Here is a 26229-nt window from a genome sequence, read left to right as displayed (position 1 = left end):
CGGGGGGTAATCCGAGAACAGAGGGCTGGCGGTCAAAGCATCACCACAGTGCCCCAGTGAGCTCTCGTCCGGAAGAGGGTGGCCTGACGGACAAGCCCAAGGACCTGCAGTGTCTGTGCCTGGGGCAGGTCACACCTTGCTCACATGCATGTGCAGGAGGGCCTGGATATATGCAGAGCTGAAAGGGCCTCAGAGACCATCCAGACCTACCCATTGCACACACAGGGAAAGCAAGATCCAGAGAGATCGGGTTGATGGTGCCACTTTGCACAGTTGGCTGGTGGTTGGTCAAGCAAGACCAGCACTGAATGGGCCTCCCATTGCCTGGATCACCTCTGGCTCCACGGGCAGCAAAGGCAGGGCAGAGAGGAATCTACCTGCCTGGATCTTCTCTGATTCTGGTGCTTGTCCCCAGCCGTGCTTCAGGGTCGCTGAGTACACGTTGGATTCCCAGGCCCTGGGCTGAAAGCTCACCTTTTCCCGCACAGGGTCTCCAGGCTTCAGGGAACTGGAGGGCTGTGGAGAGGACAGGTTATTTGAAGTCACTGCTGCTGCCTCCCCTTTAGACATGCAGAGAGCCCAGGAGTGAGGAGACCTGGGTGCTGGCAGGTGTGTGATGTTGGCCGTGCCCTGTCCCGCCTGGGGGCACAGCTGTTCACTGCACTTCTCAGGCCGGGCTGTGAAGCCAGTGAGATGATAAGAAGAGGTGACATCTGTGAGCACTTGCTGGGGGTCAGGCCCCCTCCTGAGACCTGTACAACCTGTCCTCCCCTCGACGTTACCGGGTGGTCATGCTCTGTTCACTGGCACTGAGGAAATCAGCTCAGGGAGGGGAAGAACCCGGCCAGCTGGTGGCTGGTGAGGAGCGAAGCTAAGATTCGAACCCAGGCAGTTTGGCTTCGGGCAGAATCACCATCTCACACTGTGCCCATGGACTGTGTAAGACATGTTTTTAAATGATTTCGAACTATTCCAAATATGAGCTATAGTTCTACTCATAATATTGCCAGGCTTTACTGTGAGGCCATGCTTTTTTTTTTTATCAGTAATAACATTGCTGATCTTCAGGCCTGGGGCCTGGCCCTGTATGGCCCTTACCTGCTTCCCTTTGACCCTGGGGCCAGATGGGTGGACCTGGACCTCGCAGGGTGCTGCCCCACCAGCTTTAGGGTGCTGCTACGTCTCGCTAGCAAAAGAGGACATCTCTGCGCTGCTGGTGTTTCACAACGCTCTCCGCCCTCTACCCCACTCCACCCGCAAACTCATTTTGGCTTTTCCTGAGGAGAAACAGGGCATTTATGTAACGAAATATAAATAGGGGGACTTACATATTTTTAAATGAATTCATTTTAAATGAATAAAGACAAACAAAACCAGAATTCCAGATTGCGGCCTCCACCCTTGGGGTCCTTCCTAGCACCAAGCCCCATGCCAGGCACTCTGCGTACATCTGCTCATGAAATCTTCACGCAGCCCTCCCTGGGAGGCAGGAGCTGTCTTCAGATAGAACCTTTTCACCCAGGAGGGGCCTGACACTTGCATAATTCAAGCGAGGTGGCTGCCCACCTCTCTCAGGGCACCAGCCAATGTCTTTACGGTTGGCGGAGTGGGGGCGTAGAGGGGTGGAGGTGAGAAATGGCAGAGGTGGGGGGTGGAGGGCAGGGGCTTTGAAGTCAGACAGGCGCTTCATTCACTCTCTCAGGCACTTGACATACATTTCCTGAGTGCCTCTTCTCCAGTGTACCCTCCTCAGGGGTGCCTTTCCAGATCGGAACATTGCAGCCCTCCAGCTTGCCAGCCACCTCAATCTCCATCCCGTGTTATTTGTCATTATAGTAGAAATCACCATTGGTTATTTTGTATGTTTATTTCTTTGAATGTCTGGCCTGTCCGCCAGAAACAGAACCTCCACAAAAGGAAGCTCTGGATTATTTTGTTTGCTGCTGTATCCCTCACACTTAGAACAGAACCTGCTACAGAGAAAGTGAAAGTGTTAATCGATCAGTTGTGTCCAACTCTTTGCAACCCCATAGACTGTAGCCCACCAGGCTCCCCTGTCCATGGAATTTTCCAGGCAAGAACACTGGAGTGGGTAGACATTCCCTTCTCCAGGAGATCTTTCCAACCCAGGGATTGAACTCAGGTCTTCCGCATTGCAGGTAGATTCTTCGCTGTCTAAGCCACCAGGAGAAGGCACTCAGTAAATATTTGTCAACTCAGTGAAATGAGTGAGTGAGTAAATGAATGAATGAATGAAATGAGCTCTCAAATCCAGGCCTTTCTGACTTCAAAGCCCCCAAAGAAGATACTGTCTTCTTCCTGTGTTCCACCCCCTGCTGGGTCTGACTCAGTGGCTTTGGGCAATTATTTCCCTCTCTCTGGGCCTCAGTTTCCTCATATATAAAATGAGAATGTTCCTAGGATCCCTCAAACTTTAGTATTCTGAACATTGGACTCCTGTTAATATGCGCAGATTCACGGGTGCAGAAGGTTCCAGTCCTGATGGCAGCCCGGCCAGTGTCTCAGCTTGCAAGCTTGCAGCAGCACTTTGCAGATGGCCCAGAGGACCCCGGGCCCCATCCTGTGGTGCAGGATGCTCATGCACATCAGTGATGTCTTGGGAAGAAGGAAGAAGCTCATATTGAGCTGATGCCTGTGGTTTCCGTGATGCTGTTGTGGGTACCCTTCTCTGGATTTATTAGAATGTGCCAGTTTTGTCCTTGAGCCCTCTCAATTTAGAATGGTGACTTCTTCCCTCCCGCTCTTCTTGTGCTGGTGACCAGAGCTGCCACTCACTAATCTATTTATGGGGAAATGTGTTGTCGAATTGGCCAGCCTCAAGGTAAATTCTGCTGACTTGCAGGAATCCCTGTTTTCTCCAGTTGTGACAAGATGAACAGTACATCATATCTAATGCATTCCAGATTGTTCTGATCTAATCCTGCTGCAGGCTGAGTACCTGCAGGGAGGCTCTGAGTTCAGGAGCCCTGGTGACTGCTCACAGGAGGGACCTAATGACCCTCCTCCCCAGCTCTAGCTTTTCATAAAACTAACGTAGCTGAGGGATGACAGACTAGTTGGACAAGCTGCCATCACGCGTGCCTTAGGTTTTGTTCTCCATTTGAGGGCCTGGGGACCAGGACCTGATGACTGGGGAGGTGGGGGGGCTTCTCCTGGCAGCCTAGGCAAGAACACAGGCCTCCCCCTGGCACAACTCCTAGGGGCACCATTCGCTTCTGTAGCACAGGCACCATAGCAGCCTGGGGGGAGGCTGAGGGCTGGAGCATCCACAGACATACAATCCCACCTTGGGGCACCCTCCAGGCCATGATGGAGTATTCAGCTGACCCACTGTGAAACAGAGTCCCAACGGAGAGCTGTGTTTCTTATAGGGAATTCTGAGGTCTTTCAGGAAGTCTGACTCTGTCCCAAGACCCTGACTATGCCTAGAGTAGAAGGGGACAGTCACTAAAGAATCACTGTCCCCCTTAGATGAAGAGGACAAGAAGATGTCACTTGCTTGTGTGATCCAAAACCTGGCCTGGGGAGGGCTGGCTAACGCCGCAGGCCAGGGAGAACAGCTGTCCCCATCTGCCAGGTCTCCTAGCTTCATTACGTGTATAATAGGATTTGGCTGGCCAGGTCTCCTCTCAGGTCAGGTGTTGGGTGGAGTCAGCCAGGAGGTCTGGGTCAAGGCCAGCAGGAGGGGCAGGTGTGTACCCTTTGGCCACCCAGAGCTCTTGCCCGAGTGTTGAGATGGCACGTGCAAGGGGAACAGAGGCAGCTCCTTCGCTTAGTGGAGTAACGACAGAACAGGATGATTTACATCCCTAGAAAGATGCAAGGCAACTGCCGGCCGGGGTGTACGTGGTTTAATTTTAAATCCTCCAACCTTCCCTTAACGAGGAGGTGCTTTGATACAAGCAGAGTGTTGGGATCCTTCAAAGGACTCGTTTCCTTGGTGCTCTATTTGTTTAAGGGAAAGCAGGAAAGATGGATGGGGAATGGCAGGAGCAGGGGAGAGTTTTGCCTCCCCCGCCCGCGTTGTGCAGACATTATCTGCTGTAAAACTGTCACAGAAGGATGGAGAACTGGCTCTTGGCTGCAGTGGCCTTCAGATAATGTCACTGCTGAGCGATGACCCAGGATTTGTTGGCACTGAGCAAGCATCTCTAGGTCTCTGCTGCCAGAATCTTTAGCTGAGCCTGGTCAGTGCTCTTGCCTAGGGAATGCTGGTGTCCAGGGGCCCCATGTAAGAGCGTTAGCCTTTTTTTTCTTTTTTGCAAACATGAATGCCTCTCTGAATCACTTGGAGTTTCTGTAGAAATACATTATTCAGTAGGTCTGGGCTGGGGCTGAGAGTCTGTGTTACTGACAAGCATGTTGATGCCACTGGCCCCCAACTGCATTTGTTTTTTTTTTTTCCTTCTGATTTTGATTTTTTTTTTTTAATTAGTTGGAGGCTAATTACTTCACAACATTTCAGTGGGTTTTGTCATACACTGATATGAATCAGCCATAGATTTACACGTATTCCCCATCCCGATCCCCCCTCCCACCTCCCTCTCCACCCGATTCCTCTGGGTCTTCCCAGTGCACCAGGTCGGAGCACTTGTCTCATGCATCCCACCTGGGCTGGTGATCTGTTTCACCATAGATAATATACATGCTGTTCTTTCAAAACATCCCACCCTCACCTTCTCCCACAGAGTTCAAAAGTCTGTTCTGTATTTCTGTGTCTCTTTTTCTGTTTTGCATATAGGGTTATCGTTACCATCGTTCTAAATTCCATATATATGTGTTAGTATGCTGTAATGTTCTTTATCTTTCTGGCTTACTTCACTCTGTATAAGGGGCTCCAGTTTCATCCATCTCATTAGGACTGATTCAAATGAATTCTTTTTAACGGCTGAGTAATATTCCATGGTGTATATGTACCACAGCTTCCTTATCCATTCATCTGCTGATGGGCATCTAGGTTGCTTCCATGTCCTGGCTATTATAAACAGTGCTGCGATGAACATTGGGGTGCACGTGTCTCTTTCAGATCTGGTTTCCTCAGTGTGTATGCCCAGAAGTGGGATTGCTGGGTCATATGGCAGTTCTATTTCCAGTTTTTTAAGAAATATCCACACTGTTCTCCATAGTGGCTGTACTAGTTTGCATTCCCACCAACAGTGTAAGAGGGTTCCCTTTTCTCCACACCCTCTCCAGCATTTATTGCTTGTAGACTTTTGGATAGCAGCCATCCTGACTGGCGTGTAATGGTACCTCATTGTGGTTTTGATTTGCATTTCTCTAATAATGAGTGATGTTGAGCATCTTTTCATGTGTTTGTTAGCCATCTGTATGTCTTCTTTGGAGAAATGTCTGTTTAGTTCTTTGGCCCATTTTTTGATTGGGTCATTTATTTTTCTGCATTTGGAATGAAGGTGCCGGTTTCTCTGGGTCCACCAGGTGGTTTGACTAAATAGAACACAAGAGGGCTAGGACTTGGCTACATCTTGTGCTGCCCTAGGAGGGGAAGGCAGTGGAGCCCTCCAAATGTTCTTGAACATTCTAGGATCTATGATGGTGAAAGGTGGCCGTGTTGTGATGGATGACCCTTTATTTGGGTTTGGTGTATGGTGTTATCCCTTCCATCAGGCTTGCCTTTCTGATGATGCTCAGCTGAGAAGGGCCATGGGGAAACTGAGGGTGTAGACCTTGAGGTCTTCAGTGGCCCTCACTGGGGATGAAGGCAAGCTTGAAGTTCAAGGCCCCTGACCAGCTTCTGAGTGTGTGACAGGGAGTCGATTGGGTTGTGTCCACTTGGGCTCCCCACCTCTCTGGTGTGGTCAGCAAACCCTCTCCTGATCTTCTGGTTTCAGAGGTCCCTGGATGAGAAGGAGCTGACAGCAGCCGAGTCCCACCTTCTCCACGTGCTAGGAAGCAGGGCTGCGCCACCCAGGGGGCCCAATGCCGAAGAACAGCAAGGTGACCCAGCGCGAGCAGAGCAATGAGCACGTCACGGAGTCGGTGGCCGACCTGCTGGCCCTGGAGGAGCCCGTGGACTACAAGCAGAGTGTCCTGAACGTGGCTGGCGAGGCAGGCGGTAAGCAGAAGGCAGCGGAGGAGGAGCTGGACGCGGAGGACCGGCCAGCCTGGAACAGCAAGCTGCAGTACATCCTGGCCCAGATTGGCTTCTCTGTGGGTCTTGGCAACATCTGGAGGTTCCCTTACCTGTGCCAGAAAAACGGAGGAGGTAAGGGGCAGCCCTGCTGTCCCGGAGTGCCTTGCATGTGGGCTGGGCTGAGGGGAGAAAAGAAACACCCGTCTATGAGGTAGAACCAGGGCCCTTGTAGGCTGGTACTCAGGACTCCAGAGTGAGACTGAGACTCTTCCCCAGGAATGGCTAACAGCTCTCAAGAGGCTGCAAGCCTGAGGAGAGAATGTGGGCTCTGGCCCTGGACAGCCTGGATTCAAGTCCCAGGGGAGCCAGTTGGCTCTGGGACCCTGTGCAAGTTGCTTTATTTCTCTGTGCCTCACTATCCTGCATCTGTAAGATGAGAATAATAGTAGTTCCTGCCTCACAAGATAGTTGGGAGAATTAAACGAGCTTTATATTTATTAATAGAATGCTTACCACTATATCTGATGAGGCTTCCCAGGGGGTGCTAGTGGTAAAGAATCCACCTGCCAATGCAGGAGACATAAGGGACGTGAGTTCAATTCCTGGATCAGAAAGATCCCCTGGAGGAGGGCATGGCAATTCACTCCAGAATTCTTGCCTGGAGAATCCCATGACAGGAGGAGCCTGGTGGGCTATAGTCTATAGCATTGCAGAGAGTTGGACACAACAGAAGCGACTAAGCACATATCTGACACACAGTAATGGGCAGCTGTTGGCCATTATTATTAAATGCTTATACATGCCAGGCACTATCATAAGCTCTCCCTGGATATTAGGCTGAAATGCATGAAACTGCATCTTGGAACAGTCAAAGCACCGATTTCATATGGTTCAACCATCATATTGTCCCCAAAAACCTATGTGAGGAAAAGTTATTATCATCCTCATATTAGAGGCTGTTACTTGAGGCACAGAGAGGTTAGATCACTTGTTCAAGGTCACACAGCTGGTGATAAAGTCAGGATTCAAACCTGGACAGCTTTGCCCCAGAGCCTGAACCCTTAATCACTACACCTGCTGCCTGGCAGGTTGGAGGGGCCCTCGGGCTGCCCCTCCAGAGGGGGATTCATTCCCCCCAGAGGATCTTGCCCCTGGTATCAGACCATTTATACTCACTATTCTAGCTCCTGGGGTGGGTTGAAGCCCCCAGGCCTTATCCCCTAGCACCTCTGAGGTAGCCTGGAATGTTCCAAAGGCAATTTGCTTTGAAACCAGGGGAAAATGAACCAAAAATAAGCAAAAAAAAAAATACCCAGTGGACTTTGACAGTTCCAAGCTCAGACCTCTGGTCATGGGAAAGTGATGGAGCCAGCAAAGAACTTTCTTGCCCCTGGGTCCCTATGCCCTGGGACTGCCACGCTCCAGCCTGAAGGTGTGGCCCCAGCTCTATAGGCTTTTTAGCCCTGTCCCTTCCCTCCCTGCCCCACGGATCTGCCCTGTGGGCTCCCGCAGAGATGCAGCCCTATTCAGAGTCCCTCCCTCCCCTCTGGGATACTCTCCCTGGTCCAGAAGTCAGAGCCTGGCTGGAGACTTCTCCTACTTTGCCGGTTCTGTTGAAGGGCAGGGAGTGAGACTACCCACCTGACTTATGGCCAGAAACCTCCATCTTGCCACCAGGGCACAGTCTCTTCCCTCTGTACGCTCCTTGCTTTGAAGATCTTTATTTTTACTCACCCAATAAATAGCTGCCGATCAGAGCTTTCAATCTGTGTGGCATGCCATGTGCTGTGCTTAGTCGCTCAGTCGTGTCCGACTCTTTGTGACCCCGTAGACTGTAGCCCACCAGGCTCCTCTGTCCATGGGGATTCTCCAGGCAAGAACACTGGAGTGGGTTGCCCTGCCCTCCTCCAGGGGATCGTCCCAACCCAGGGATCGAACCAAGGTCTCCCACATTGCAGGAGAATTCTTTACGGTCTGAGCCACCAGGGAAGCCCGAGAATACTGTAGTGGGTAGCCTATCCCTTCTCCAGGGGATCTTCCTGATCCAAGAATCAAACCAGAGTCTCCTGCATTGCACACAGATTCTTTACCAACTGAGCTACCAGGAAAGCCCCTATATGGCAATGGCTAGGCCCAAGTCACTGAGTTGATATAAGGCCTGCCCAAAGCAAAGATACAAAGGGAAGTGTGTGATTCCCTCAAGTGCTGTGAGATGTTAAAAGCTCAGAGTACCCAAAATGACTTCAGAGGGCACGTTGCATTAGGGGCTTCGGCTGGCAGCCTCCAGCCATATCCTTCATGGCTGAGATAATCAGTCTGCCTGAGCACTCAGTGCTGAATCACAGAGTCCTCCCCGACACACATTCCACCACCCCCCTGCCCCCAGGGAGCATTCTTGCCAAAGTCTTTTAGTTCCCAGTGTCACCAGACCGTTGCCATGGCACTAGACATCACGAACAACCCCCAAAAGAAAAGCATTTTCAGGTCTCAGGACTCTGATACTCCCCATTCCATGCTCCTACCTTCATTTCCCATCCTTTCTAATTCCTGGAATCCCTCTTTATCTCTACCTTTAACTCCTACATTTTACTGGTTTTTATAGTCATCTTAAACATTTTAGTCATCTTAAATGTGTTTTGGAAGGAGGCAGATTGTCACAGGAGATGGTTGGTCTGAGAGTCATAACTCTGGTTTTGAGCCCTGAGTGATCCAGTGAGAATTGCTTAATTTTGGATGGAAACTCCAAAACTCCGCCTAGCTCCACCAGATGTTGACAGTTTCTTTATTCTTCATCCTCGCAGTTTGCTTGTTTTCCTCTTTATTTTTATGAGAAGTAGGCAAATGGTCATCAAGTGCTTACTCTGGGTAAGTCACTCATTTAATCCTCATGGAAGCCCTGTACAATAGATGTACAGTTGAAGTGTATGAACTGGGCATCTTCGTAAGTAAAAAAGGATCAAATATCAGCAATTTCATATGATTCTACTTAATATTTTCATCCTCTTTACATAGATAAGAAAACAGTGGCACAGAGGGATCAAGCAATTTGCCCAAAGTCATAGAGACAGTAAGCGGTGGAACCAGGACTTGAGCCCAGAAGGTCTGACTTAAGGGTCTGGATCTCAACCCCTACTCAGCATGCATCTCAACAGGCTGAGATCAAGGTGGTCTTTCAAAGCCCACCTTGGGGTTTGCTATTAATAGCGAGACATGCTAGAGATCCAGGAAGCCTCAGAGATCCCAGAATCTAACTCTCTGTAGCCATGTTCTGCTAAATTTTATAACTCCCTGAACAGTGCTTCCAGCTATTTAGACTGATGACCTGAGGCCCCAAAAGCCACTGAACCATCAAAGTAAATTCTGATGTGTCCCCAGTTGTATTTTCTAAGGTAGAGGAGGGTGCATGTCCAAATGATTTTAATAAGAGTTGATATGAAAAAGCACCTGTGATGAACCCAGGCAGAATGCTGCTCATCCAGCCTGCAGTCCCCTGAGCCCTGTTAGCTAGACCTCAGTGTGTTGAAGAAACTTCCAGTCAGTCAGAGTCCTGGGGCCTGAGTGGTGGCTGGTGGGAGCCAAGTCTTTGCAGCAGGACCTGTCTTTGGACAGCAATTACCTGGAGACTCTCCTTAGTTCCTTGGGAAGAGGAGGAAAGCGTCCACAGAAGATGCTGTCCTACTTCTCTGACCCTTGAGACTTGTCTTCCTGCACATCTTCCCCGACCTGAGGACTCGTGGGTGAAATACAAAACCAGGGAGCCTGTGTCCCTGTGCTGTCCTTCAGATCACTCCTCTCCTCTTCCGTTTCCCAGAGCTGGAGACCATGAGATAGAGCTGGGTTACAAGACAGAACCAGGGGTCCTTCAGGCCCCCCTCCTTTTATAACAGGATGCAGAGGCTCGTTAGTGACAAGTTAAATTGATGCGTTCATGTGACCATGTGCACATGTGTGTTGCATGAATTAGATTCTCTTATATAAGTTGCGGGGGGTTGCTCCTCTGGGCGCCTTTTCTGACTAGCTCCATTGGACCCACGCCCCTCCCTCAGCATGTATATGCTCAGTTGATCGTGTGTGATGTGTGTGCACATGCTGACAGAGCTCAGGTGAACCCCAGGGTCCCACCAGCTCTCCTGGGATACTGTCTGTGCCTTCTGAGGCCCAGATGGCCCCGCTGCACACCCTGGTGTAGAATAGCTAACGATGAGCTGTTGCCAAGTGCTGAGTCGTGGGCCCCAGAGGTGCCTGACTCCTGGGTTTATTACACATGTTGGGATGTTGCATTATGGGGAACAGAGCAGTGTGGCTGGGGGGTCTTCTGGAGGCTCCCAGCTTGCAGGGGATTGTCTGGGGATGTTGGGCACTGGAGACACGTTTAACAGACAGGCAGGGCTGTGCCAATAGCACCGCTCACAGGACTGGGTTGTTGGCACAGCTCTCCACCGGGGTCAATTGTCTGTGTCCAGACATGGTTTTGATTCCTCTGCTAAATGCCCTGTCACTTGGAATCGAGACTGTGTCTGCAGTGAGACCTGGAACAGCGAGCTAAATTTATTGTCTGGAATCTTTAGCGAGATCCATTCTATCCTTTATGATCCTCCTGGCTATGCTTTCGTAAACTGCTAATTTCTCTTCCGTTCCTCCCAATTAGCTGTAGATTAATGGCGATGCTTGTCAGACCCTGTGTCCCTGGAGAGCTTCCAAGCTCTGCTTCCCTGGAGCTGTCCAGTCTGCTGTGTCAGCGTCTGGTCCCCCAGACTTGGGGAGGACGGTGGCCCAGGGTCTGTGCCTCTGAGGGGCCAGTGAGTGGGGGCTGCTCCTCTGTGGCGGGGAGCGGGTGTGAACAGGTGTCCACAGAATGCGTCAGGAGGTAGGGATGTCTGCCTCTGAGTCCAGCTTTGTGGATATTAGGCGTTGACATCCATCTGGCTCCTCCCTTTGTGTTTTGGGTCAGTGGAGCCAAGGGGGAGAAGGAGGTCTGGGCAGCCAGTGTGTGGTAGGTTGCATGTGTAAGCCAGAGCGTTCCTGGAGGAGGAGCACAGGGCCTGGGGCAGTTTGAGGATGATTGGAGATGTCGCTGAGGCTGTAGGACCTGGCTGCCACGCCTCCCTGACCTGGCTGCCGTGCTCCAGACGTCCTCCCACATCCCTCCCTCCTCCCCAGGTGCCTACCTGGTGCCCTACCTGGTGCTGCTGATCATCATTGGGATCCCGCTCTTCTTCCTGGAGCTGGCCGTGGGCCAGAGGATCCGCCGCGGCAGCATCGGCGTGTGGCACTACGTGTGCCCCCGCCTGGGCGGCATCGGCTTCTCCAGCTGCATAGTGAGTTGGGGGCTGGTGGCGGGCACAGGCCGGGAGGCAGAGGGGCTGCTCTGGGGCACAGGGCTTACAGCCCAGAGTCCTGGGAGGGGTGAAGGGCAGTGAGGGAGACCCTCATCCTGAGTACTGCATCCACCTGGTGTCTCAGGACCACATACTTCCTAAACTGGAAGTGGGCACCACTGCCTGAATGATGTAATATTTGGGATTATTATGTAGGAGGAAAGGCCTGGGACATCTCAGCCAGAGTTCTCTGGGGACATGTGAACCATCCCAGATACCCGCTCTGCTTACCAGCCCATCAGCACTCTGTGAGGGAGGCCCGTCCTTTCTCCTGGGTTAGAGGGTATTTTATTTGGCTAAGTGAGAAAAGGCAGCCTTAGGGTATGGTGTCTCCTTTCCAGTTTGCTGTGCGCATGAGCAGAGCTGAAGAAGGCCTCAGGGGCCTGTGGCTGACCCAGGAGGGGTGTGGCTTTGGAACAGTGGGGGATGGGGAGACCCCACTGGCCTGGATGGGGACGCTCCATGAGGGCTCCAGGCTGATCCACGGGGCTGCAGATGAGGCCCTGCTTAGCTCTCCAGGTGGGGAAACCGAGCCTCCCTTAAGAGCAAAGCCTGCAGGTGCCATGCTCACACCAGAGATAAAAACTGGAATCTGCCTCTGGAAGGATCTGTCTGGCCTGGCAACAGGGCCAGCCCAAACCTGCCTCAGGCAGAGACTGGGAGAGATCACCTCTGCACAGGTTGACACAACCGAATATAGCACCCTCCGCTGGGGCTGGCCGTGTGTATGTGCATGAGTGTGAGTGGGGTCTCCTCCTTGGACTGTAAGCATTCCAGTAAAGGCAGTGGGTATCTCTGCCGCTATAGTCCCACACATGTAAGGTATGCTATAGGAGTGTCTGCTCATGCAAGTGCCTGCTCATGGTACCAGGGCTCAGACAAAATTGATGAAGCCAGGGTCTCTCAGCTCTCACACTGCCCAGCAGTGTCACATACATCAGATAGCCAGGCCCCTGTAGAGAGAGGGGATCTCTGGCTATAGGCAGGGGTCTCTGCACCCCAAGCGGATGCAGAAAATCTCTACATGTAGAAGCATTGCTTTCAAAGGAAACCCCTTTGACCCTCAGTCAGAATCCATGTGCTTTTGTTTTAAATACAGTTCTATCAAGGTTGGTTATCATGTTCCAAAAAATGAGAAGTCGTGTCTTTCTAGAGGCAGGCTTCTGACAGTACCAAAGAGAAAGCAGCATCCTGAGAGAAGGGAGGACAAGGGGAGCCAATAAGAAGCATCTACAAAACCTCAATAAGCACAGCTGTCTGGGGCCATTTACTGTGGCAGCGATAACTGGGCATGCCTCCATAGCCCCATAGGGCAGTTCTGCAATTATAATCCTGAGTCATCAGGAAATGATGGGGAAGTGCTTCAAGCATCTTAGAGGAATTTCAAACTGGAAAGGATTAACATTTTAAGACTTTGTTGCTTAAAGGAGAGAACTTTAATATCTGAAGCATTCCTCTGTGGATTCCCCGAATAACAGATGAGGGGAGGATTGGGAGCAGGCCCTCTGTGGCCACCGGCCGGCTCTCCTCTTCCTCCTTCAAGGCTGTGCATGGGGGAGGGGAAGGGGCGGAGCTGCCTGCAGCCTCTGTGATGCCCGTGGACCCCGTCTGCAGGTCTGCCTCTTTGTGGGGCTGTACTATAATGTGATCATCGGGTGGAGCGTCTTCTACTTCTTCAAGTCTTTCCAGTACCCACTGCCCTGGAGTGAGTGCCCTGTCTCCAGGAATGGGACCGTGGCAGGCAAGTATGGTTCTTCTGAGGAACCCACCTGGGGATGCCAGCTAGCTCCGTCCCAGGAAGGAATCCACAGAGCCTAAGAGGCTTAGGCTGTTGATGCTACTTTCTCCATTGATCCCACTCGCTCCTTCCCCCACTGTGTCCACAAATCCATTTTCTACATCTGAGTCTCCATTCCTTCCCTGCAGATTTTGGGATTTCGTTGACTTGCTGTGCCACCTTGGATAAGCCACCTACCCTCTCTGATCCTCATCTCTCCCACTTTCTTTTTCTTTTGGCCGTGCAGCATGTGGGATCTGTTTCCCCACCCAGGGACTGAACCCTTCCCCCCTGCATTGGAAGCATGGAGTCTTGACCATTAGACCACCATGGAAGTCCCCTCATGTCCCCTTATGATGATCTCTTGCCAGCCTGTCCCACAGAGTTCTTATAGGGGTTGAATGACATAGTGAGTGTAGGAGTAACTCTGGAAATTGTGAGTTTTGTTTGGTTATTATTAACTACCCCGTGTTACTCTAGCACTATTGTCTGGAAACAATCTATATTTACATGCCAGTCCTATAAAGGGCTGGGTGATTTATGCCACCTCATAAATGGGTAAACTGAGGCTCAGAAACAACTTTCCCATGGTCACACCACTGATTTCGCTAAGGATCTAGGATGAGAACCCAGGTGTCTGGCTCCTAGGTCAGGACCTTTCCCAAGGAACTTGAGGCCAGTTCTGCCTAATCCTTCCTGCTCTCCATTGATGGACATGGGCAGGGGGATGGCATGAGTGGGAGGGAGTTCAGTTAGATCAGTGTGTCCTAAAGCCTCCCCAGGCCCCTCAGGAGCCCAGGAGTCCTCAGATCTGCTAGATCCTGGCTAGCCCAGAACAATACAATCCCTTCCTACTACCATGCTCAGCTGCGCTGGATTGGGGTCCAGCCGAGGAGGTGGTCCCACAAGGCCCCTTGTGGCCTTTGCTGCCATTTCAGTGGTGGAGGCAGAGTGTGAGAAGAGCTCAGCCACTACCTACTTCTGGTACCGAGAGGCCTTGGACATCTCCAACTCCATCTCGGAGAGCGGGGGCCTCAACTGGAAGATGACTCTCTGCCTCCTCGTGGCCTGGAGCATTGTGGGCATGGCTGTCGTCAAGGGCATCCAGTCCTCGGGGAAGGTGAGTGGCCAGGGGGCCGGGGAGAGGGTGCTGCAAAAAAGTGTGAAATGCAGGGGCGGAGAACTCTGGGTCGCCCATGAAAGGTCCGAGATGGGAGTGTCACTGCTGTAGTATTGGTCCCTGTGGCCAGCCCACCACGTGGGTTTGTGGAAGATCATTGCCATGACCCCAGCTGCCTTCATGCTCAGATAACTCAGGACTGCTCTGCAAACTTTTAAGGAAAAAAAAACCAGGAGTATTGAACTAGAATGTTTGTCTAGACCCTTGCCCCTCAGCTTCCCTCAAAAATCCTAGAAAAGCCTACTCAGCAAGTTTTGGTGAAAACTAACAGTTCACTGTATATCTAACTAATGGGCTCTGTGAATAGGTGGGTGCTCTGAGTGAAGGGGACTTTGAGAGCCTCTAGGATGCAGACCAGCGTAACCCCACACACCTTCTCCCAGCAGGTCATTTTCCCTTCAAATAAGGACCCTTTCTTATTTGTCATGTATCAATATTCATGGACTTCCAGGGCTGGAAAAGATGTTAGAAATCCTATAGCTCAACCTACCCATTTTACAAATGAGGAAACTGAGGCTTAGAAAAGGGAAAAAAATCTCACCCATGATCAGACAGCCAGCTAGTCAGACCCAGGGCTCAAACTAGAACCTTGTTTGTCTGTCTAAGGCTTCAGGTTCTTCAGTGGATATGATGAGCAGGGAAGCTAAGCCCTGGAAAGGTAATGTTACCTCAGCCACCGCCTCTTTTCTCTCCAAAGGCCAGACTAGTAGCTAGCACTTCATGTCACTGATCACACACTGCCACATTTATGAGTGCATTTGGACCACAACAACCTTTGGAGTTAGGAATCATTATACCAATTTTATAGATGAAGAAATGGAGGCACCCCAAGGTAAAATAAATCGCTCAAGGTCACATGGTTGGAAAATGGTAGAACTGGGATCAGAACTCAGGTGGTCTAACTCTGGAGATGCGTTCCTTTAACCTTTACACCATCCTCCCCAAACAGCCTTCTTGGTTTGTTTCAGCACAGTAAACTTTTTGTAAGCATCTCCTTTGTGGGTGGCTCTGTGCCAGGCACATGGGGATATAGAAATGTTCAAGAAATGCATGTGGTAGAAAATAACATATACTTTATAATCACAAGAGGCAGGACCTTCTTCTGATGCTTTTGTTTGGGAGCTGTGCCTGTACCCTCCTGGATGCTTTCTGTCAGAGGAGCTCCAAGGACAGGGGAGATCCTTAGGGAGTCCCCTGGAGTCAGGGACAGAAAAGCTGGCATGAAGACATTAAAAAAATGAAGAGGGAAGAGCAAAGGGTTCCTCACCCCAGTGGCAGCCCTTGGGGGTGGGGAGACTGCAGGCCCAGCCCCCCCAACCCTTGAAAGGAAAAAACAAGCCTCAGGCACAGCCACGCTGACTCCAGCCTGTCTGTGTGCCTGCTTCTGCCGTGGCTCAGCGCCAGACATGCAGTGGGTTTGGCAGCATGCCCGGGGGGTCCTGGGGCTCTGCTTTCTACCGCCATCAGAGGCGGCTCGTGCACCCCAGCTGGGAGCAGGGAGGGGGGTGCCAGCTGCAGGAGGGGCTGTGCCCCACAGTGGGTCCCTGTTCTCTCTGCAGGTGATGTACTTCAGCTCCCTCTTCCCCTACGTGGTGCTGGCCTGCTTCCTGGTCCGGGGGCTGCTGCTGCGGGGGGCCATCGACGGCATCCTACATATGTTCACTCCCAAGGTGAGGGTCGCAGGCTCCTGGGGAACATGGACCGCTCTGCTGGGCCTCATCTGTTCCATGCAGTGTAACGCTCGCTGCGGGCCCGCTGGGTGGCGGGCTCTCTGTCGGTTGCTGGACGGAGGCACCAGGGAGGGGAGCGCGGGCCCGGCACGCACGGCCCCAAGGGGAGAGACGGCGCCTCAGTGTGGGTGGAAGCCGAAGCTTCGGGGGGGGTGACGTCTGAAACAGCCTCGGGGAGCAGATAGGATTTCAACGGAGCTATATGCACGAGTGTGGAAAGACACTGGACATGCTTAAGGCCAGAGGGGAGAGTCAGGTTTGGCCAGACTGTGGGGGTGGGGGTGGGGGTTCATTGAGTGAATCTGTTGACAGTAGGTACCAAGAAGATGCCTAAGAGAAGAAAGCTCCCTGAGAATCCCAGCTTGTACCCAAATCAGGGGAATGGGGTTACTGTTTTATTAAAGGTAAAAGACCACGTGAATCATGATTTTACCCTTACTGAAGCCAGCCACGTCTCTCTCATTTATTCCCCGCGATAGCCCAGTGAGGGAAGAGCAGGATCATGGTGTATGGCTCCCAGGGCTGCCTCAGGGGCATAAATGTTCTGAAGGTGGACACCCAGTTTCCTAAGCATGGTCTCTGCCCACCAGGTGGCCCTGGCTCTCTGTTGCTCCTCAGACCACTAGGCACAGCTGGCATGCACCGGTCCACTGAGGAATAAGAGAATTTCAAATGCAGATTGGCATGCCCTTCAAGGGCATGAAGTACATTAGTTGCCCTGGTGGGCAGGCTAGAAAGTTCAGTTCCAAATGCCAGCTGATCAGTAGCAATATCAGGGGCCTGGTGAAGCTTCAGTCTGGCCTGGCAGGGCTCTGGCCCTGTGTCTGCAGACCGGACCGTGTCCAGTCCTGTGCCTTGACTTTGTCCCATAATAGTGCTGTCTCACACATGTGTTTGGGTAAACACACACACACGAATGATTACACAGGCGGTCCGTACAAATGACAGGGAGAAGAACGCAGATCTAGTGGAGTCTGAAAGCCCCATTCCTTCCCAGTTCTCCTGCTCTGAAGCTCCAAACCGCTGATGTTTGGGGGTGGGTAACAAGATGCAGGACACACACCCTTCTATATTCATCAGACAGGAATGACTGGCCCTCGGCATTCTTGGATGTAACATCTGAGATTTCTGTGTGAACGAGCACAGAGGTCTGCTCTATGAAGCTCTTAGTGAATCTCCTGAGGCGTGAGTGTGACTCTGGAGCCACCTGGCTGGGGTATGTTGTTGTGAACATGTGATGTCTGACAAAGAAGAGAAAAATGCAAACCTGGGTTCTTTGGGGGAAAACAGCCGTGAGAAGAAAGTCAGTGGTTTTTATGAATGAATTCAACTGTATTTCTAGAATTGTGATCAGTCTACTGTGTTCACTTGAGACTTTCCGTTATACTTTGTTGAATTTTATGAGAAAATTATATACTCTGGAGATGATCATAAACGTGGAGATTCACACAGGTCTAATGGGCCCCTGGGTGGTGTTAGGAGAGCCTGGGACTTAACTCCGAAAGCCAGTGGAACCGATTCATAAGATTAGCTACCAGGCCCAATACATACAATACTCTTCCCTTCTGATTCACTGATTTAGCACTCTTTAAAACATCTTTTTAAGTGAAACATCTCAGACATATAAACACACATATAATAATGTAATAAACTTTCTTAAATGAAACATTACAGATGCCATAAAAGTGCCCCTGGAGAAGGAGATAGCAACCCACTCCAGTATTCTTGCCTGGGAAGCCCCCTGGCGGGCAGCTGTCCGTGGGATTGCAAAAGTGTCAGACACAACTTAGCAACTCTACAGCAACCATAGCAAGTATCCATTCTCTTCCCATTCATTTCCCTTTCCCTAAAATAACCACTGTCTTGAATTTGGGGTTTAGTCTACTAATTCATTTTTAAAATTTTGTAATATATATATGTGTATCCTTAAACAAAATATAACATATGTGCATACTTTAAATTTTTATATAAAATACATTATATACAACCTTCTGCAGCTTGCTTTTATTTTTGCTAAATACTCTTTTTTGATATTTTTAGCTATATTGATACATGTAACTCCATTACATGTATCCATTTTCATATTGTATTCCACTGTAATGAATTTATTCATTACATGACCAGTTGATCGTCATTTAAGTTGCTTTCAGTTCTCACCATTGCTACTAATGCTAGTAAACATATGACACAGATATTCATGAGTACACGTTTCTCTAGGGTGTATATGTTTTGCAATAGAATTGATGTCTCAGAGGGTATGCGTGTCTTCAATTTTAGTAGATGTTGGCTGAATTGCTGTCCATAGTGGTTGCATCTATTATCACTCCCACCAGTTATATATGGGAGTCCCAGTTGCTCCACATTTGTTACGCTGCAATTTTGGCCAATTGCAGTGTACATCTGAGTTTTGCCAATCAGATGGATGCAAAAAGTTGATGTGCACTTTGAATACTAGGAGTGCTCCTTTCCCACAGCTTTTCTGGGATATTCAGAGAACAGTGTGGTCCCACTTTAGCATTTGTAGAGGTCCAGAGTCTTCATGAGGTGAAGCTTAAAGAAATAAAATCTGAAAGGCTCTAGAGGAACCAGGTCAAGAACCAGCAGGTGTTGGACCTGGTCCATCTAGCTCTTGTGAGTTTCAAGTATGCACAGAACCTGGGGGGCAGTGCATCTAGAGACCTTGAGCAGGAAGCTCCTACCTTTGACACTGGAGGGATGAATTGAGCAGGGAAGGGGAGGCTTGAAGGCCTCAGAGATCAAAGGATCAAGGATCTCCTTCAAAGTCTGTGCCATCGTTTGTTTTAGGCAAGTGAGGCTCAATGGTGATAGCTAGGGTGAAGTTCCTATTTATTACAAAACTTTCCAACCATCTGCAAAAAATGTGGACCCATGCTCAGACACAAATGTCTGTCTGTACATGGCAAACTGCTGTTGCACGTCTGGGACTATTTCAGCATGGGCCTGGTGAGATATGGGGAACTGGAAGGCATTTCAAGTCCTTGCTCTAGTAGAGTGCTATAGAGTGCCAGGGTTGCTGCACACAGCTGCCCCGTCTGTGCACTGCTTCATGCAGATCAACCACAGTGTAAATGACATCACCAAGGGTTATGCCATCTGGCAGTGGTGGGCGAGTCCAAGATTTCTGGCCAGGGCATCTCAGAATCAACCTTAACAAAGCATAGGCCCTCCATGGGTGTACTGAATAATCGGGAGAATGCCCCCTCCTATACAGTCTTCCAACATCAGAAATAATCCAAGCTAGAGGACCTGGACTTTCAGTCCACGTTTTCAAGCTGTTACTGGGTGTGATGAATGCAGCGTAGCCAGGATACCATGATGAGCCACTAGCACCTTTGATGGAACAGTCCCTCATGTTAGTGGCTAATGAACTTCTTGAACTCTTTGGGCTGCTTCTCTCCATCCAGTTAAAAACCCAAGTCAGTACGGGGTACCATACATTAAATTATGTGAGTTGCCCAATATACAATGGATTAGAATAGATTATCTAACCACCAAAACCTCCAGGGAATGTTTATCAAAATTACAACTGTTCACTGCATTCTTGTTATGTTCTGGGCACTGTTGTGGGTCCTGTGATCCAGCAGTGAACAAAGCAGATAAACTTTCTGGCCCTGAAGGAGCTTATATTTTAGTGAAGGGAGATAGCTAATACAAGATAAAAGAGTTGTTGGGTGATGTTGCTAAGGAGAAAAAGAAAAAGCAGAGAAAGAAAGATTCGGGGCTCTGGGGAGAGGGCTGCATAGCTAGTGAGCTCAAGGAAGGCCTCCCTGAGAAAGTGACATTTGAGTGAAGACCTGTTGGAGGTGAGGGAGCAGAGCATGTGGATATTTGGAAGGAGCACATTCCATTCCAAGATAAAACAATAAATGAAAAGCCCTTGAGATTGGACAAGTCTGGCATTCTCAAGGAGGCTGTTGTGGCTGGAGTCGGTGGGGAGAGAGATAGGACCGGTCAAGGGGGGCAATGAGGAGCCAGGCCAGGAGAGGACTCTGCTGTTTACTCAGGGTGTCGTGGGGCCTATTGGAAAGTTCTGAGCAGAGTAGTGACATGATCTGACTTCCATCTTCCTAGAGTCACTCTGATTGCCATAGATGTCTGAGGGGGCAAGGGTAAAATAGGAAGACCTGCTAGAAGGCTCCATCCAGGTGCCAGAATTCATCCAGATGGGAGGTGACTATGGAGGGAGCCCAGGTGACATCAATGGAAGTGATGAGAAGTAGTCAGATTGAGGATATATTTAGAAAGTAGAGCTGTCAGTATTTGCTGCTGGATTGGACGTGAGGTGTGAGAGAGAGGGACGACAAGGAAAACTGCAAAGCCTTTCGCCTGACCAACTAGAAGGAGGGGGTTGACATTTATATATATGGGGGAAGATGGTGGGGAGAGCAGGTTTGATTCTCTGAGAGTACTTTTGGAACATGGCAGAAGTATAAATTTGGGAGTTACAGAATTTAAAGTTGTGACTGGTCATAGTCACTTGGAGAGCCAACATAGAGAAAAGGACTGAACACTGAACAGTGGGGTCCCAGCTTGTAGAGGTTGGGGGAGAGATAGTCAATGAGGGAGGCGGAGAAGAGAGGGAGATAGAGACACAGAGAGAGAGAGAGAGAGAGATGGAGAGAATTCCATCCAAGTGGAGAAAGTGCTTTAAGAAGGAGGGTCAAGTCCAAAGCTGCTGAAAGGCCAGATGATGAGGACTGAGAAATGGCCAAGGCATTTGGCAGCAGCAGGATCACTAGTGCTTTGACAAGAGCTGTTTTGGTGGCGTGTTGGGTGCAAAGTCTAGTATCAGTGGGTTCAAGGGAAAATAGGAGGGGAGGAACTGGAGACAAGTAATAAAGACCAGTTATTTTCAGGAGTTTTGCTGTAAGGGGAGCAGAGGAATGGGAAAATGCAGTGGTAACCAGAAGAGAACTGTGAGATCAAAGGTGTTATTTCAGAATGTTATGAATTCTGATGATAAAAATAACCCCTCATATATTACTAGTGGGAATGTAAAATAGTGTAGCCGCTTTGGAAAACAGTCTGGCAGTTCCTCAGAAGGTTAGACAGAGTTAGCATGTGACCCAAGCAATTCCACTCCTAGGCACATGTCCAAGAGAACTGAAAACATATGTTCAAAAACTTGTGCACAAGTGTTCCTAGCAGCATTATTCATAATAGCCAGAAGCAGACAGAACCCAAATGTCCATCAACTGATGAATGGAAAAGTAAAAGGTAGTATATTCATACAATGGAATATTGGCTGGCCATACAAAGGAGTGAAGTACGTGCCACAGCATGGATGATTTCATCCTTGAAGACATTATGCTGAGGGAAAGAAGCCAGTCACAAAAGACCACTTATTATGTGAATCTGTTTGTACAAAATGTCCAGAATAGGGGACTCTGTAGAGACTGAAAATAGACAAGTGGTCGCTTAGGACTGGGCTTCTGGGAGGTTGGAGGGCAAATGGAGAGCAATGGTTAATGGGTATGGGTGTTCTTTTCGGAGTGATGATGTTCTAAAATTGATTGTGGGAATGGTTGTGCAGTCCTGTGATATACTAAAAACCATTGTATTGTGTGCTTTTTTGAAAATAAAAAAAGGGAAATTGATGCTATGGGAGAGGAGGGAACAAGTCCTTGAATAAGCAGGAGAGATGGGACCCAGCGCCCAGGTGGAGGGGTTGGTCTTATCTCAGAGCAGACGTTGTCCCCCAGAAGCAGGAGCGTCGGGCCGGCCAGCCAGCCTAAGGCACAGATGCTGTCAGCTGAGAAGCGCTGGCCAGACGCTGCTCAGTGTGGGAACTCTCTTCTCATTGGGTCATTTTTCGATGTGAAGTGGGCAGCAAGGTCATCAGCTGAGAGGAGAGATGGTGGGGGGGCATGGGGTTGGAGGCCTAAGGAGGGGTGAGTGTGATGTAATTGCACACGAGATGGGGAGTGTGTTCACGCAGGGTGGGTGGGGGACGATGGAGGTTAAGGGTCAAGTGCCGCGGTGAAGATAGCAAGTGTGGTTCCAGTTCCATGGTGGACAGCTATTCACATTTTACCAGCTCTGAAGGCAGGCTGCTCCTACAGTGAAGCAGTTAAACCAATCATGTTTTCCAGCAGACAGTATTTACTATGTGAGGCATCTTATGTATATTAACTCATTTAAATTCATAATGATTCTAGAAGTTTTATTGTTAAAAAGATTTTTTTAAAAATCTTTTTTGCCTCGCCACACAGCATGTGGGATCTGAGTTCCCTGACCAGGCATCAACCCCACTCCCCCGGCACTGGCAGTGCAGAGTTTTAACCACCGGACTGCTAGCAAGGTCCCAAAGTATTATTGTTATCCCTGTTTTCCAGCTGGGGAAACTGAAGCACAGAGAAGTTAAATAGTCAGTCCAAGGTCTGGTGTGTGAGGGCCCAAGGTTTACATTGTGTCCAGCACTGCTGCCTGGGGACGGCCCAGAGTAGAGGGAGGCTGGACATCACCCGGGTCAGGAGCTTATCAGGGTGACAATGGAGAGATGGCTGGGCAGGTGAGACTGTGAGGAAGGAGTACGAAAAGGATGGACATTGACTAAGCCAGTGATGAAGGGAAGTTAGGATCCAAACAGGGTGAAGGGCAGTGAAATGGAGGGAGGCCAAAGGGCTGGAGTTCCCAGCAAGGCTGAAGAATGTTGTAGAGTTTAGATACTAGAGGTGAGCGAAAAAGCTGGGTGCTTTGGAAGATGGGATCCTTAAAATTAAGGTTTACCTGGAGCACAGCTGCTAGTCATGACAAAGGCCATGGTGTTACTTTATAGAAGTGGGGGGAAGGACAAGAGTGGGGGAAGGTTGCGGGAAAATGGGATGCCAGAGGATGGTTATGTTCCAGATCTCAGGTGAGTCCCTCTGATGGACTACCAAGTTAGGGTTCTTGGCTTCCCTAAGGAAGAATTCAAGAATGAGCCATGAATGAATAAGTGAAAGCAGGTTTATTAAGTTACACAAAGGTAGAATGCAGTCTGTGTCAGAGGCAAGAGCAGTCCCAGGGAATGGAAAGTTCAAGTGGCCCCCAAATATAGGGTGGTTAGTTTTTATGGGCTGGGTAATCTCATAGGCAACTATTTTGGGGAAGAGGGTGGGGATTTTGAGAAATGAGGTCATCACCCACTTTTGGTCTTTCGTGCTGTCTGGGAACTGTCCTGGTGTCTGTGGGTATATGTCATGTAGCTAATATATTACAGTGAGCACATAAGGAGGTTCAAGGTCCACTGAAAGTGGAATCTCTGGCCGTCTTGGGCCTAACTGGCTCTAACCAGTTTTTGTTGTATCCTCAACAGCTCTGTCATTCTCTTAATGGTTGTGCCTGCCCCCTTCCCTCCTGTCTCAGAAGGGAGGAGGGAAAGGGACCCAGGGGCAGGTTGTTGGAGGAGACATTGATGGAGATACGGAACTCACTCAGATGACGGCTGCAGTAGTGTTGGGAGGAGAGGCAGTGTGCAGGGGAATGTGGGGGAGTGGACAGGAGAGCGGGCAGCACCCTGTCCACCCAGGCCCAGGGGTCCCAAAGGTGCGAGAAAACAGCCTTCACCTGAGAGGCTGCTGGGGCCGCCTCGGCCTTAGGGTCATGTGCCCAGCCCTTCCCTGCGTATCAGGCTCCCCTGGGAGCTGTAAGAACCAGGCAGAGCTACCAGTGCTCAGGCCCACCCTGGCTAACCAGAATCCAGCAAGCAGACTCGTTGCTCAGGATTGCTGGGGGTGGGGTTCAGATGGAAGCAGATTGTCAGGGCTCCCCAGATGATTCTGCTCTGAGCTGCTGAAGGTGAAGAGAATGTCCAGAGATGGGTTGCAGCAGTGGGGGACTGTGCTGATGACAGGGCCCGGTGGTAGGGTGCAGGCAGTTGGAGGTGGGCATGGAGGCTCTGGTCAGAGCAGGCTCAGACCTGGCCACCCCGGGGTTGAAGTCTCTGTGAAGAATGACCCAGGAGTCATGGGCATCTTGCAGCAGCCGAGCTAAACTGGGCCCTGGGAACAAGGACCTGGCATGGTGGTTTCAGAGTCTGACTGTGGGGATGAGGGCATGAGCGGGCAGGGGTAGAGGGGGCAGCTTGTCAGGAGCCCTGGAAACCTGTGGATTCCCAACTCTGCAGGATGGGAGAGTGTTGAAATTGAGGGTGACATCTCCAGTGGACAGTAGGGAAAATATGGGGAGAAAAACAATAAATATGCATGTGTGTGGTGTGTGTGTATAATATTTATGGTGATGGTAGTGTAGTTGCTAAGTTGTGTCTGACTCTTTGGGACTGTAACCCGCCAGTCTCCTCTGTCCATGGGATTCTCCAGGCAAGAATACTATAGTGGGTTGCCATTTCCTTGGGGATCTTCCCAACCCAGGGATTGAACCTGAGTCTCCTGCATTGCAGGTGGATTCTTTACTGCTGACCCACCAGGGAAGCCCCTTAATAGTTGGACAAAAGTTCATTTGGCTTTTTCCATAACATCTTTATCAAAAAAACCTGAATGAACTTTTTGGGCAACTCAATATATGTCATTGACATACACATGAAATATCACTGAAAGGGTAGGCAAGAGACTGGTACCGTGGTTACACTTAGGGAAGAGGAATTAGGTGTCTGGAATACAGGGGTGAATACCCTTTTGTGCCTTTTCTGTTTCAAACCACGTAACCCCTTTACCTATTAATCAGTCGTGACAGAAGCCACACCAGTTTTTCAGGGCTGTGGCCCTGCTCAACCTGAGCCAGGCAGGAGCTTCGGGCATCTGCTTTGTGGCCTCTGGACGAGACGAGTGAGCGGTTCTGCCTGATGAGGATGGGCCGCAGGGTCAAGGGTGTACGGTAACCCCTAGAGAAGAGAAGTGGGTTCCCTGCAAAGGCCCAGGCATAGCAGTTTGTGGAGGAACTCTGTGATCCCCACAATTAGAGTCAGGCTTCTGAGCAGGATGGTAAGGCAGCCTTGCTCCCAGGGGTGGGCTTTGGAGTCGGACGGTCTGGTTCCAAGCCCAGCTTATCAGTCAGTCATGGGAAGACTAGTTCCTTGTCCCCTTGGGGCCTCAGTTTCCTCAGCTGCTAGATAGGGGGATCCATGGCAGCTTGCTCACAGCACCACCAGGAGAGCATGTAGGACTGTCCCGGGGTGCAGAGACGGTGTAGTGAGCGTTAGCTAGTATTTCTTCTCGTCCATCGTGAAGGTGACACTGTTCTTGGGCAGCGGGAACCCAGTGCCTCGGTGCCATCTGGTGTCTGTGGGCCCATCTGTGCTGAAGCAAGGGCACGCGCTTCTCTCTTGCACCAGTCCAGGCGAGGGCTCATCAGTTGCTTGTTGATTCAAAAAGCATCTTCATGCTGCTGAGTGAAAAGCCGTGGAGCACCTTGCTCCCTGCACCAGGAAGTGACTCAGCTGTGTGCCTAGCAAACAGCAGGAAGCTGTCGCTCTGTTTCAGGGAGGGCACCCAGAGGCAGGTTCGAGCCTTGATTTCAGTGAGGAAAGCCCTTTTCCCACCTTTCCTCTTGCAGTCACGTCCTGACGTCTGGAAAGGACACTGGGCTTTCTGAGCTCTGGCTGTGAGCTCATCTTCCGAACAGTATGATCAGGACCTTGTTGAAATCAGGCATCATGATCCCTAAAATCCTGAAAGAGCACCTTTAAATTCAAGGAACACAGGCATTCAATGGTGAAGGTGCCTGTTTATCCCCAGATGAGCACTGGGCATCTGGCCATCTCCACTGGCAAGAGTGCCCCTCCATGCTGCAGGCTGGAAGCAGGGATGCCCAGGGACCACTCACACAGAGGCCAAGCTTTGGCTCTCTCGGCTGCTTTCCTGGGGGGCTTATTAATGTCAGATTTGGATCCACTACTGTACTTCAGAGTAATCTAGAGGTGGGAGGGGGAGGAGGGAGGGTTGGGATACAGAGGAAGCAAGAGTGGCCATGTGTTGATAATCGCTGAAGCTGGGCGATAGGTACATAGCAGTTCATGACACTATCCTTTCCACTTTTGTACATTATATAATCAATGTCTCATAGTTTTTAAAAATGGAATAAGAACAGCAAAT

The 26229-nt window shown here is 50.2% G+C and overlaps 1 protein-coding gene across 1 annotated transcript in view; it reads left to right on the top strand.

Annotated features, from left to right (window-relative positions):
* Positions 1–26229, top strand: part of SLC6A17 (solute carrier family 6 member 17) — a 55142-nt gene that overhangs the window by 10841 nt on the left and 18072 nt on the right. The window contains exons 2-6 of the mRNA XM_061121200.1: positions 5871–6244; positions 11273–11430; positions 13105–13231; positions 14206–14387; positions 16007–16117. Of these exons, the coding sequence (XP_060977183.1) occupies positions 5959–6244; positions 11273–11430; positions 13105–13231; positions 14206–14387; positions 16007–16117 (864 nt within the window). The 5' untranslated portion in view covers positions 5871–5958. The remainder of the gene's footprint in view (positions 1–5870; positions 6245–11272; positions 11431–13104; positions 13232–14205; positions 14388–16006; positions 16118–26229) is intronic.

The sequence above is a fragment of the Dama dama genome, chromosome 20 (genome assembly GCF_033118175.1).
Source record: "Dama dama isolate Ldn47 chromosome 20, ASM3311817v1, whole genome shotgun sequence".
NCBI lineage: Eukaryota > Metazoa > Chordata > Mammalia > Artiodactyla > Cervidae > Dama > Dama dama.
Note: the sequence above shows the minus strand (reverse complement) of the source record. Positions and strands in the feature narration are given on the sequence as shown.